The sequence below is a fragment of the Dermacentor silvarum genome, unplaced genomic scaffold (assembly GCF_013339745.2).
Source record: "Dermacentor silvarum isolate Dsil-2018 unplaced genomic scaffold, BIME_Dsil_1.4 Seq8348, whole genome shotgun sequence".
Taxonomy (NCBI): domain Eukaryota; kingdom Metazoa; phylum Arthropoda; class Arachnida; order Ixodida; family Ixodidae; genus Dermacentor; species Dermacentor silvarum.
In genome coordinates, this window is record NW_023606848.1 from 1,329 (window position 1) to 14,011 (window position 12,683).

Sequence of the window (12,683 nt, forward strand, 5' to 3'; positions counted from 1 at the left end):
CTGTTGCATGCTGGTCGCAGGTCTTGCCGACGATTAACCTGCCGCTCAGCATTGTAAATTTCCACCGAAGTTGAGGAGATTCCCTCCAAGGGTGTTCCACTGACCCACTATGGATGGTGTGACCACAACCAGTCCTCCCCGCCTCTCCTCAGGCCCTCGACGACCATCACAGGAACAGCTGGAGAGGCTTTCCGCGGATGGCGATGCCCTGAATGACTGGGGGCACAGTCGGAGCTACTCCGAAGTGGCGTTGTCGTGCATGCCACATGGCTAGAATTAGTAACAACTGGCTGTAGCAGACCATGCCGCCTCGCTTCTTGTCAGGTCTGCCAGGATTGTTGCCGGAAAAAGCGGACGACGACACATTGTACGAGAACGTTGACCGGAACCCACTGAACAGCACAGGCGCCAGGGCATGTGCTGTTCAAAATATGGCATCATCAGGGCCCAAAATATGACATCATCTTGAAAGCCGCAAAAAGGCGGTATTTTTACGCAAGCCGGCTGCTGGAAGTCGCAGCGGCTCAACTTCGCCAGGCTGCCTGTGTCCACGGACAGTGCGGTCGTCGTGGTAGTCGCGGCAGCCGGTTCTACCACCAAGGAAGCATCAACGGCATACCTTGGTGGCTGATGAGTCGAAGTAGTTTGTAGGATGATATTCTTGCCAAGGGAAGTGTGTACGGCGTTCCCAGGCAGGTCAGGTCCAAGACGGGGGGGCCGAAGCGCTGTCTCAGTGTGACGTGCAACGGCGCAACCATTGACGAACGCAAAGGTGCTTGTCAAAAGCTCGAGCTGGTGATTCAGCTTGGCGATGGCTTGGACGAGAGCACCGGTAGAGTCCTGCCCTAGAGCCCCCGAAGAGGCTTGGACGCCGTCCCCGGATGGTGCGGTGGGTGCTTGCGATGGTGGTAGGGTGGCGGCCTCAATACCGGAGGAAGCGTGTACGGCATTCCTGGGCAGGAGGGACCCGGCACGCTGAAGAGCCATGCGTGGAAACACTTAAGGCCAGAATGCTTTAAGGCAGGTTCGTTGTCGACTGCGCTATTGTAAAGGAACAGTGACAGCACCCGTTCCTGGGCCAGCTGTTTTATTATCCGCTTCGTCCTCGTCTTCCCCTCGTTTGCCCCCTAGCGCTCGGTGTGCGAGCGCCCAAGCCCAAGTGCATCTCTTCATCTTTACATTACGTACATACAAGGACTACCGATGGTGCTATCGATAGTGTTACTATCGATAATACTATAGATATTCTTTTTACGCTATCAATAGTTAAAAAAAGAACTATCGGTTCTATCGATAATTAATTTACCCATAGTATTGCATCACTACATCACTGCCAATCAAACAACACAGAAAGCTCCGCGGGATCCCAACTTTTTTAAAACTAGAAGGCCCTAGATGAGAATTCTGCTTGCTACAGTCGGTAGAATACAGCTTTTTCCGTTAATTGCAACAACTTATTCGAATTGGCCTAGCAGTTGTCCAATGAGAGCATTTTTATGTTTTACATGCATTACATTAGGAAAATCAGAGTAGACCCCCCCCCCCCCCCCCCCCCTTTGAGGTGGTAAAGCTTCCTCTAAGCGTGAATAATTTTATATTCTGTGCAAGAGAGATGCAACTTTCTTCTTAATAATCAGGTGCACATTTCATTCAAGGGCTCATTATTTTTTAACTTTAGACTCACAGAAACTGGCTGCAAGTTGAATCAGGTTGTACATTTTTCAATGTTCTCTATGTACACTGTCCGAATTTACTGACTATGCAAAAATCCACTGTGTTACGTTAATTACAATGTGCCAGTTGTAGGCAATGTCTCATGCTGGATGAGTACTAGTCAAGAACTAAATGTCTACTTTCAGATATAGTATATTTACATATGGTGAATGCCAAAGCAGAGCAACAATAAATAATTTAAGGCAGGTGAAGTCTTTCAGAACTCCTTTATTTTCATTCATGTGGCAAAAAAAAAAGAAATAGTACTAAAGAAAATAAAGAACAAACTTGAAATGTTTGAATTTAGTGCTGGAACCTCAGTGCATTACGTTGGTGTGGCATCATGGATTTTAATGTATTTCCTCGCATATGGGCCATTTTGGCACCAGGAAAGGCTTCTGAAGCTTCCAAGGTCTCGTGTTTGGTTCCATTAGAATGCACTGTTATCCTCCTTTTACTATAAAGATTTAATTAGGCCTAAGTAGATGGTGTCAAAACCCATGATATCATGACGGGCTGGTGCTGCAGCTTCAGGCTGGCATTGCCACACATTTCATTTTTGAATCGCTTCTAGCTTACCAAGTGGCGGGTTTTGCTCGGGCTAGAAATCCACCAGTCTGGATCTGGTGCCTCATGGCTTGGAAAGGCCCACAGTATGTTGGCAACAGCTGTACACTTGGTGCGCATGATTGCGACAAGGAGCGGCAAGGCATGTACTCACTGCATCATGCCATGCAGTGGCATGGCTCGCTGCATCATTCACTCAATCCTCCAATATCACATTGGCTACCAGGCTCCATTTCACCAACTTACTGGATGCACTGGGAAAGCTTGGAAGCGATAAACAAAGAAGCCATGCAAACTATCGCAAGATTTTTCCATCTTGCACCCTTTCCAATTTTGCAATGAGCACACTCAGCTCAACACTATCTCGGACCTCGTCAGTCGGCAAGAGAAGGCTGGCATCTTCAACGTTAGTGCCGTGTCCAAATTACCTCGTTCAACCATCTAAACAAACCCTTTGCCCTGCCCGAGTTAAGGCGTGCAATTTCTGCTCAGTCCCTGCCTCTCTCTATACAATTCACAGCTGGCATCTATACAGAAGCTTTAAGCTAGAATTTTATGGAAGCTTTTATTTGTACGTAACAAGTGGCATATAAACGCTTACAAGTTGGTGTTGCTCAAATGGCATGCATTCTCATAGGACGCTCAAAAGAATAATTGGAGCTTTTAAAATAATTTTACCACAGTTTTAGTTACCCTTCCACAATACCAGAGCTATTCTTACCACGAGAAGACGCTTTATAAGCCAGAAAAGACACAAAAACAAGTCTAGTGGCAACACTGTCTTGAAATTTCCGCGCCAGCTAGCCGTTTCCGCCATTCCCTCGGGCCTAGTTAAATTCCTATCTGTAAAAATGAATTATTGCATTCTAAAAGGGCCAATGACTGAACTGCTTAGGTTTCAACAAATTTTACTGAACAACAATGGCCTAAATGTGAAAGAATACTTTGTCATCTGTGACGTCGCACTGATATACCAACCCTGAAATTCCGGCGCAAAATTCAAAAATGATACTTTTATTTTTTAAATCGACCTAGTACCACGAAATCAACGAAAGAGTTCTTGAAGAATATTTTATCGATATAAACTAATTTAGTGCCCCTTTACATTTTGATGAGGTGGACAAGTGAAAAACAAGTGCTTTTTTTTTTTTGATACTGATATTCACAAAAACTTTTTACAAACTCTGATTTGGAGGACTCCGATCAAAAGATAGCCTACATTCAAGATTGGTTTAGTAATGTACTAATTAGCAGTCATTTCTTTTCTTCAAATATTAGCATCAAGAAAATTAGTGAAATGTTCAGCCGTGTCTCGCCGATAAACATGTGAATTTAAAGCATGTCAACGTTACTTCAACATAAATTGAATGGCACTCACAGTTAGACTGCACATTCTAGCAGCTACTGCTTTTGACTATCTTTTCCATGGAGGTCTCCTTCCGACTGACACTGAATGACCTCCCGAGGTGTTACATATCTCTTACCAAGAACAAATCAACCAATCTTCTCCGACGTCACTAGCCAGTTTGCACCACTCAGACTACTGTTCCTAAGGATTATTGCGTGAAGTACGCAGATGCAACAGTTATTCCACGAGGAAGACGGGTCTCATTCTTAAGTCCAAGTCATCCCAAATTATGTATACATGCTATAATAACACCGAAACCCATATATTATGCCATCGAGTATGTCAGCGTGTTACAAAATGCTATGGAGGCTATGAAGCCTGACATCTACATTGACTCACTTGGTGCAGTGAATGAACTGAAGAAATTTACCAAGACATTCCAAATCTGCCAACAAATACATAGGCTAAAAAAGTAATCACACTTCAGCGTTACAGTGCATCGGATTCAGGGACATAGTTGGAGTCCGTTCAACAACTTGACCTACTAAATGGATCACTCGCCATCGTTATCTTGCTGACAACCAAGTTCTTCTCCAAGTCTAGAAGTCTATTCTCTGACAGGACATGTGCACTTATGTTCCCGTGCGTCCTTCCTTCTACACACTGGTTGGAAGAAGTTTGTCTTCGGAAGCTTCGCTTGGGATAGCCTCAACACCTGCCGTCACCTGGGCCTAGAGATCTACAAATGATAACACTGAAATGTTTCTTAAGTGCCTGGCTCCTATGTCTACACAGCAGACACTCATCACCTTCTGTGGCTGAGCCCTGGTACTCCGGATATTAGCACAATATGCTCAGGGAGGTTAAACTCTGGTCTAATGTTCCAGACAACTATACCCTTTAGGTAATCAACAACAAATGTGCAAACTCATTGCTGAAGTGCCTGCATCACACAGAGCTACACACAGGACCACACTTCGCACAATAACTGGTCTGCAACAGTAAAGCAGTGGTTGCGCTGCTAACATGAGGCACTCTAATGCTTCAACTGATGCTGCAGAGCGGGAAATGTGGCTGGCTGCTGCAAACATGTGATTTTTCATGGGAATGCATAAGTGAGTTGCAGTTTGACTTGGGTCTGACAAACTTGTCAACTGGTGCACACAAATTGAAAATCTGGAAACACTTTTCTGTCAAGAAGGCACACTTTCATAATAATTGTGCCAATTCTGTTACAATTGAAAACCCAGTTGGTTTCTTGCAATGTCAGTGCAGTGTACTTGCTTTCACTAGGATGTAAAACAATGGGTATGGACCTACTTTCAGTTAACTACAGAGTAGCTGGTGTGCTGATTAGTGTATAAGCAGTTGTGCTTGCCTATTGCCTTACATACCAGGTGTTATTTAATTAGACCATACAGAATTATTTTATGCCTGTGGCAGATAGCATAATTCTAGTCATTGAGCTGGATTACTTGAAGAGGTGAACAATACATTGAAGTGCACAATCAATTAATTAATAAAAATGCACTGATTAACTTTATTACTATACAGCACATATTGCAATGTACGAATTATAGCTGGTGCGTTCACAAGGCGTATCTACTTGGAACACATTTTTAAGGTTGACGCCACTTCTGACGTATTTCCCAAAGTGTGTGACGAAATACATGGGCATTCCAGTTACTTATGTGCTTGAATACGTAAAACAGCAGTTGGTTAAAAAAGCACAATAGTGCATTTTCGTTTCACAGTGCAAATTGTGAAACCCGTGCAATCCTTAGAAGTCATTCCAAGTGGATATGCCTCGCAAACTCACTGGCTACAATTAGCACATTGCAATGTGTGCCGTAAAGCAATTAGTGAATTTTTTAATTAGGCAATTATGCATTTCAATTTTTTATGGGAGCAACGTCCACTGCTTCGAGTTAACCAGCTCACGAACTACAATTACACTATCTGCCACAGGCAAATTACAAAAAATTCTCTATGGTCTAAAAAATACACCCTGTATTATGACTAGCACTTATTTTCCTTTTTGTGCTTAAATCAAGGTTTGAATAAATTGAATAAAGTGGCATTGTCCAAGCAACAGTTTTATCTGTCCCTCTCTGGCACAAAAGCTCACTCTTGCTTTTTGCCATCAACACACACCACATGACCGTCAAAATACATCCCATCTCCAGACACAGGGGACTGGACCCAGGGAGACAACCACACCAGGAACCAGGAGGTACCCAGCGTCTCCTTCAAGTTCTTCCTGAGACCCATGCTGTAGGTCCGGATGCCGTGGCTCTTTTCATAGGTGGTCTGGTTTCTTGCCACGCAGATCAGCTCGACCATCAATAGGTAGGCACACAGGAAGAACACAACCAGTTCCACAAGATTCACAAGATTACACAGGAAAAGCCAGACATCAACGAAGCCCAGCAGAAGGCCAAAATGTGGAGCCACCATGTGCAAGAAAGTCGCCAAGTTGATGCCGCCAAGCATTTCAAGCACGTAGGGGCACTTGTACGAGAGACTGTAGAACAGGCCTGCAAAATGCATTCACAGAGCAAGGCACATATGCACTAAAACACTGATGTATAAAATCAAGTACAGTAAAACCTCGTTAATATGTAGTTGGCAGGTAACGTGGATCAGGTACACACTAAACAATGCACTAATTAACTGACAATGGCAGATGAACAGCTATACTATATACTTACCGGCGAGAAAAGAACTACGTCTAATTCTTACTCAAACACGCACGGAGACAACTTTTATTCTGAGCAGGCTGCAAGAAATCTGTGCTCCTCAAACTCAGCAAGGCCGCGAGCCAATTTCTCCCTCAGGACGGTCCCACTTCTCCGCGAATGTCCTCATGATGGTAAACGCATGTGCCACGTCGGAGACAGAAGGGCCATCACGCCAGTAGCGCACCCAGGATTTCTGCCAGGGGGGGGGTTGACAGTTTGCCAATACCATCTAAACAGTACTAATTTCGATTTCTTCACGGAAAATTGTCAAAAAATGCGCTTTTTGCGAATGTGTAGGCGATTGCGCGTCTTGCATCTTATTTACAGTACTCAAATGGGTAAGGAAAGAAAAGGGGTTAAACAAAAGGGGGGTTTAAGTCGGCCTCAGGGGGGGGTTACAACCCCCGAATCCCCCCCCGTCGGTGCGCCACTGCATCACGTACTTCCACGTAGTTGTGAACGACGTGGAAGCGCCAGAAGCTGTGGGAGCAGGAAACGCGTCATGACCACCACGTTATTACATCACTATTGGTGAGGACTTCTGTCCGCGAAGTCGTCCGTGCACTGCGGTTTCACTATATATGGTCTGCGCGCACGACATTTTCCCGATTCTGGGCTTGTACGTTCCGAAAAATACTGCGCACCAACCATACAGCATGCGGTGAGTGACTACGGCTTAAGCAGTCAGCATTAAGTTCAATGGCGACAATGTGAGGGATTCTTCACGACTATATTTAAAGCGGAATTACTTATTAAGCGGGTACGTATTAACAATATTTTACTGTATTTTGTTATGGCCCCTGTCAGTGGCATACTCAGACACAGGACAGATACAAATATTGATACCAGCTAGGTTGAGTTCAACTTCTTTTAAAGATGCAGAGAAACTGAGGAACAGTGCTGACTCTGGGGCACTATAACATTAAGTTATTCCACTTTGATTTTATTCCAAACTCCTGACATCAAATTTACACAAGTGCCAACGCTAGCACGGGCGGCTCCCAAATTTGTATTAACCGCTCGATAAAACACTCCTCGTTTATAGGAGGTGACCTTTGTTTGGTTTTAAAGTGAATAGCATTGCCTACCGTGACAGGTTTTCCTTATCTAATTGGCTGACGAGAGGCAAAGAGTGCACTGCACAGGAGAGGGTTTTGGTGCGGGCTGGGTCGAGCTAGTGCAGTGAAAGATAACTGGGTGAGGAGAGTGGTGTCCGTGTCTCCAATTGGTCTGCTTCCCATTGCTTAGCTTGTGGTGGCTCGTCGACGATTGCGGCAGCATGCAATGGAGCGTTAAGAATGCCGCCAGATTCGATGCTCAGTGAAGATTTCTCAGAGCGATGTCGTATGCGTGCCATAAGAGCTTGATAACACTGCCAAGCAATATTTTGATTACATGCAAGGAAATCAATTCTTGCGGGAAGCTCCGAGTAGCCAGGGCTAAAGCGATAGGTCAACAGCCATCTTCTACTCCTTTTGGAATAGGGCAGTCTCCAGCTATTCCAAAAAAAGTTCAGTTTTGTTCAGCATATTAATGTATCTTTAGTGCATATACAAAACTTCGACATGTTGTGTTCTCACGGTTTCGTGACGTCATGTGACAGGCAGGGGAAGTAGGCGTAGCCCAAAAACATTTTGACCAATCGTAGAAGGCTAATGGTGATAAACATGTAGAATCATAAAGAAATGTATTTCTTTTGTTTGGCCTAATCATGCATAAGTGTGTATGCATCCTAGATTGAGAGTTCACGCATTTTTTGCGACACCTCGTGACAAACAGGCTAAGTGGCCATGGCCTCGTAAACCACATGCGGAGGGCTAATGGAGGAAATGGAATAGAAACAGGTTGGAATAGCTTTACATTATAGCAACGCAGGTCTGTTGCGTGCCAAAACCCAGGAGCACCTGGTGTTTTAACGGTGGAGAGAAGCTTACCAACTGTCATGTAGAGGAGGGCAACAACGAAGTAGCGTTGGTTGTAGAAGCCAATGCAGCGGCCCGTAAACATGCAATGGTGGTCGTGTTTTAGTATGCACTCATTGCAGACACTGCAGTGATGAGAGCGGGGCGGCACATTCATCGCGCACACTGCACAGTGCCGCCAGCCCGGCAAAAGCACAGCCGGCGTCTTGATGTTGCGTGCACTTGTGTCAGTCTGGAAGAGCTTGAACAGGTTTGCGTATATGTTGAACACGATAAATGTGGCCAAAGCAGCGTGCACCCACATCACCTTGTCGAAGGTCTCGTGGTACCTGGGCACGATAAAGAAGGTTCAGCTACGAATACAGAATACGCTTTCAGTTAACACGACAATCGGAACTTTATTTCTAGTACATGTGGCACCGTTTTACCCTGGCCCCTTCTTAGCTCTTCACGTGTGTGTGAACCTTCTAGCCACTGCATCGTGTAAAACTCGCCTGTATGCATTCGCATTGAAAACAGCGCTTCGTCTGTCTCAGTTCGCTCGTCCCGTTTTTTGCGCTGTTACTCGTTTTTTCAGGCAACTAAATTCTTCCGAACTGGTGAACCCAAACGAGCAGCTATGAAGTAGTTATTGTGGCTTGGTACGTACCCTTACCTGCAAACGTTTTTGGAGCCACGCGATCTCGAAGAAGAAAAAAAAAAATTTTTTTTTTTTGCCGCTATATATGTATAAGGTGCAGCCTTCCTTTACTGGTGCAAAACATGTTTTCCAAGGTGCGAATAAAGTGAACTTTTTCTCAAATTCCGTGCTTAAAAAAAAAAAAAAACACTGTTGTTCGAGACAATGCTTTTTTGACCATGACGTCCTTTCTCAAACGATAAATATTTCTAGGTAAAAGTTAAGAACGAACTCGAATTTCTAGCCTGCGAGCGCTGCGGATGACGCCACAGGGCTCCCGTCAGATTAATCACGGCACCCTCCGAAAAACAGTTTTGGGACACCAACTGCCGCGGTAGATACTGACAAACCTGGGTGCAACGAAGCAAAAGTCGAAGGAAACGATGAGGGGAATACCGCACATCATTAACATAAACAACACACGGTCGCGGGAGCCTCTAGGTACGATGCATCTCCGCGACAAAGGTGGTACGCGCACATCCATGGCGCCTTGTTGCTGCAGTGTAGTGTCCATCAGCGTTTTGCGAACAGTAATCCAGCCATTGCATTCGTTTCTTGGAGAAGAGTTTCAGCTGTGTACTGGCGGCTCCTTTTTTTCGGAAGCCATGAACGAGATGACACCACCATTCTATGATGACACCCGACATGCGACAACGCCTCTACGGTGTCTAGCCACTGTAACGCCTCCTTAAAAAAAAAAAAAAGAAAAAAAAAAAAGAAAGAAAGAAAGAAAGAAAAACAAAAAAAAAACTGTTTGGAACCAGTGTTGCCAGGTTTGGCTATATATAGCCAAATTGGGCTACGGGAATAATTTTTTGGCGTCGACTTGGACGAGTTGGCTATGTGGCTATATTTGGGCTACTGAAAATCTGCGACTTGGCTGTGTTAGTGGCGCCCTAATCCATGCTCTAGAGGTGGCTCTGATCGGGTAGAAGCAAATCTCGAACGCTGTGTTTTATCTGGCTGAGCCGGCCGCCTGGCTGTGCTTGTGTGCGTGCGCGAAATGACCTCCCCCCCTCCCACCTTTCCTTGTCTCTCTGTGCCGTTGTCTGAGCCGGTCGCTTTGATCTTTGATGCACTTAAACTTACACCCTGCTTGACCGTTAGTCACACGATCCCCGGGCATCGGGATGAACCTGGGAGTAGTGGGGTTTTTCACAGTACACTGTACTAGCACGGCTATGCTTCGGAAGGGAGAGCAATAACATAGGGTCGGGGCCGTCGGGCGATCGCGGCGCTGACATTAAAGAAAGGAAGAACGGGTGGATGCAGGGGCGTAGCCAGGGGGGGGGTTCACCGGCCCGACCGGGGGCGGGGGGGGCAAGCTTCTGCTTTCCTCTAGGTCACGTGATCGATAATAAATGTCGGTAGTTTAAGCAGACTCCCTACATGTATATCAAAGACATGGGACCCCCCTCCCGTGTGCGTGTGCTTGTGAAGAAATTAAGTAAAAAGTAAAGTAAGCTCAGTAAATACAGTAAGTACGACAGGTACAGTGGGCGTTTGGAGCAACGGTCTCTCATCGCGCCACTGAATGGACCAGTCTTCGAAAACGCATCATTGAGACGACCCGTGCGATCGGAGAAGACATCATTAATTGTTAATTTCCGTTAAGCGTAGATGGCGTCGTCCTCGTCGGGGAGAAGTGCGTTTCACAAGTCAAGGACGGCTATATGCGTGAAAATGCACGTGTGACCAGGCTATACCTACTCCCATAGCAATAGCTTGTTCGCTGCGTCTTTGCGCTAGAAAACTTAAATACGCGCAAAAACGCGTAAGGCTTTTTTTTTTTTTTTTTTTTTTTTTTCGAAGCTTTCGTCGCCCTGCTCCCTCATACGAGAGGGTTGCATTTCCTGCGGCAAGTGCATGGGCCGCTTTGTCTTCCGCTGTGTGCGAGCGTGCAGCCGTCATTTGCCTTTACGTCAACAAATTCAGAATTGTACAGAATATTTCACCGCTCGGCATAGATATGTCATGTGTACGCATTTTAAGTAGTGCGTGCAACTCATTTCTGCTTCACTTACGCCGGTGAAAACAGGAAACGGCTTTGTACCTCACAGAATCTCGACTGATTGGTGTACTAGTGATGCAGGAATGAACTCCGGTATTGTTCAGTACATAGAGCACATAATCAATTTCTCAGGACGCGTGAACTCCGACGAGAACTGTCAGCGCCTGCAACAAGAGTTTACTTATACGCTGTACTGCGCACAGCAGTAATTCATGCTTGTCGGCTGTCTGTTTCGCACTGCATTCTATTGCGATCTAGTCGGTGGAATTTCACTGCTGTCATCAACCCCTACGTATGTACATTGCTGGTTTGGGATTCCACAACTGAAACAGCAACTACCAGCCTTCCGTAATTGCTGGTTTGTGATTCAACAACACAACAGTAATTACCAGCCTTCCGTAGGGGCGCAATCGCAAACAAGAGACGTTTCTCGCGCAGACGCGCGGCCTAACCGGCACCTGAAGGGAAGCGGCGGAAATGTATACCCGAGATTTCAACCACCTGGGGTCTTTAACGTGCACCTAAATCTAAGTAAACGGGCCTCGAGCGTTTTCGCCATCATCTAAAATGCGGCTGCCGCATTTGTTGCTTCAGAATGCGGCCGCCACATTCTCGCCCAAAACTTCACAGAGTGTCAAAGCCTTGACAAACACCGTGACAGTTTTTTCCATATGCAGACATGATTCGCTGTAAATCACCAACCCAACGGAAGCGCCCAGGAATGAAATTGTGATAGTAGCACCGGTTTCATGAATTATGTCAGCGCGAAGCGACGAAAACAAAGGGCGGGTAAGTGGGGGATGGGGGGGGGGGGGATTTCGGGGGGGGGGGGGGGGAATTGAACCTTCCCCCCCTGGCTACGCCCCTGGGTGGATGACACGCTCCAGTGTGTTCATGGCCATGTATTCCGGATGAAGTAACGCGCGCCGGTCACAGCTTTCAACCTACTCCACGACTCGTCCTTCGCTCCTCGAACAGGCCGGACGTGTTTCGAGCGAGCTCCTCAACACCGACCCACCACCAAGGCCAGGAGCAGGGAAAGCAGCGTCCGTCTCGGCTCCCTTTTTTCCTCGACCTGGCGGCCGGCCAATGACTCCCAGTTCGTCGCCGTTTTTACGAGACGTTCACCCCTCCACGCTAGCCTAGCTCTCCGGCATGTACGGAGGATCGGAGCGCGACGCAGCTGGCGTCGGCGGCGCGCATAGCTGGCGTGCGCTGCACACCAACATCGCCCGTCGTCATCAACAACTCTCGCCACCTACCGTATCAGCAGCATCACCACCGCATCCATCCAAGAAATCACCGAAACCTCCACCATTGCCTGCCAACGACTACAAAATCATTGTCAGGATCCGGGGCGGTCTCGACTGCAGCAAAATTCACTCCTGCGTCCTACGCCAGATCATCCTCAAGGCGGCCGGCCTACCAATCAACGAGCACACTGCTCAAGACCAACTTCGCGTCAACGAAATCAGCAATACTATCCTAGTGAGCACTCCGAATATGGACCGGGCCGACTCCTACAATACCATCCGCACCCTCAACTTCAACGGAACAACCTACGAGGTGGCCACCCACGTAGCTGACCCCTCGGACACCTGTCGCGGCGTCATCCTCCTACCCATCGACTCACCCGAGCAAGCCATTCTCCCCACCCTCATCAGCTACAATCCTGACCTGACAGTAGGATCCGCCAGGCGAT

At 46.7% G+C, this 12,683-nt stretch overlaps 1 protein-coding gene across 2 annotated transcripts; it reads right to left on the bottom strand.

The window, feature by feature from the left end:
• Positions 1–1,923: 1,923 nt before the first annotated feature.
• LOC119435690 (probable palmitoyltransferase ZDHHC24) lies at positions 1,924–9,646 on the bottom strand. 2 transcript variants are annotated; one of them, XM_037702427.2, is made up of 3 exons: positions 9,321–9,646; positions 8,304–8,620; positions 1,924–6,165 (listed from the first exon to the last, which is right to left on the bottom strand). In XM_037702427.2, exons 1-3 carry the CDS (start codon positions 9,482–9,484, stop codon positions 5,753–5,755), a joined length of 894 nt encoding a protein of 297 aa, XP_037558355.1. In that variant the 5' UTR covers positions 9,485–9,646; the 3' UTR covers positions 1,924–5,752. The 2 variants fall into 2 exon arrangements, with proteins under 2 accessions (XP_037558355.1, XP_049515846.1); XM_049659889.1 differs by having other exon boundaries at positions 9,449–9,633.
• Between the last annotated feature and the right edge of the window lie 3,037 nt (positions 9,647–12,683).

Bases quoted from the DNA above. Each gene is read 5' to 3' on its own strand.
- LOC119435690 (XM_037702427.2), bottom strand. From the start codon at position 9,484: ATGGACACTACACTGCAGCAACAAGGCGCCATGGATGTGCGCGTACCA. The intron at 8,621-9,320 runs GTTTGTCAGTAT...TATCGTGCCCAG, and splicing joins TTTTGCTTCGTTGCACCCAG to GTACCACGAGACCTTCGACA. The intron at 6,166-8,303 runs GTAAGCTTCTCT...TGCATTTTGCAG, and splicing joins CCTCCTCTACATGACAGTTG to GCCTGTTCTACAGTCTCTCG.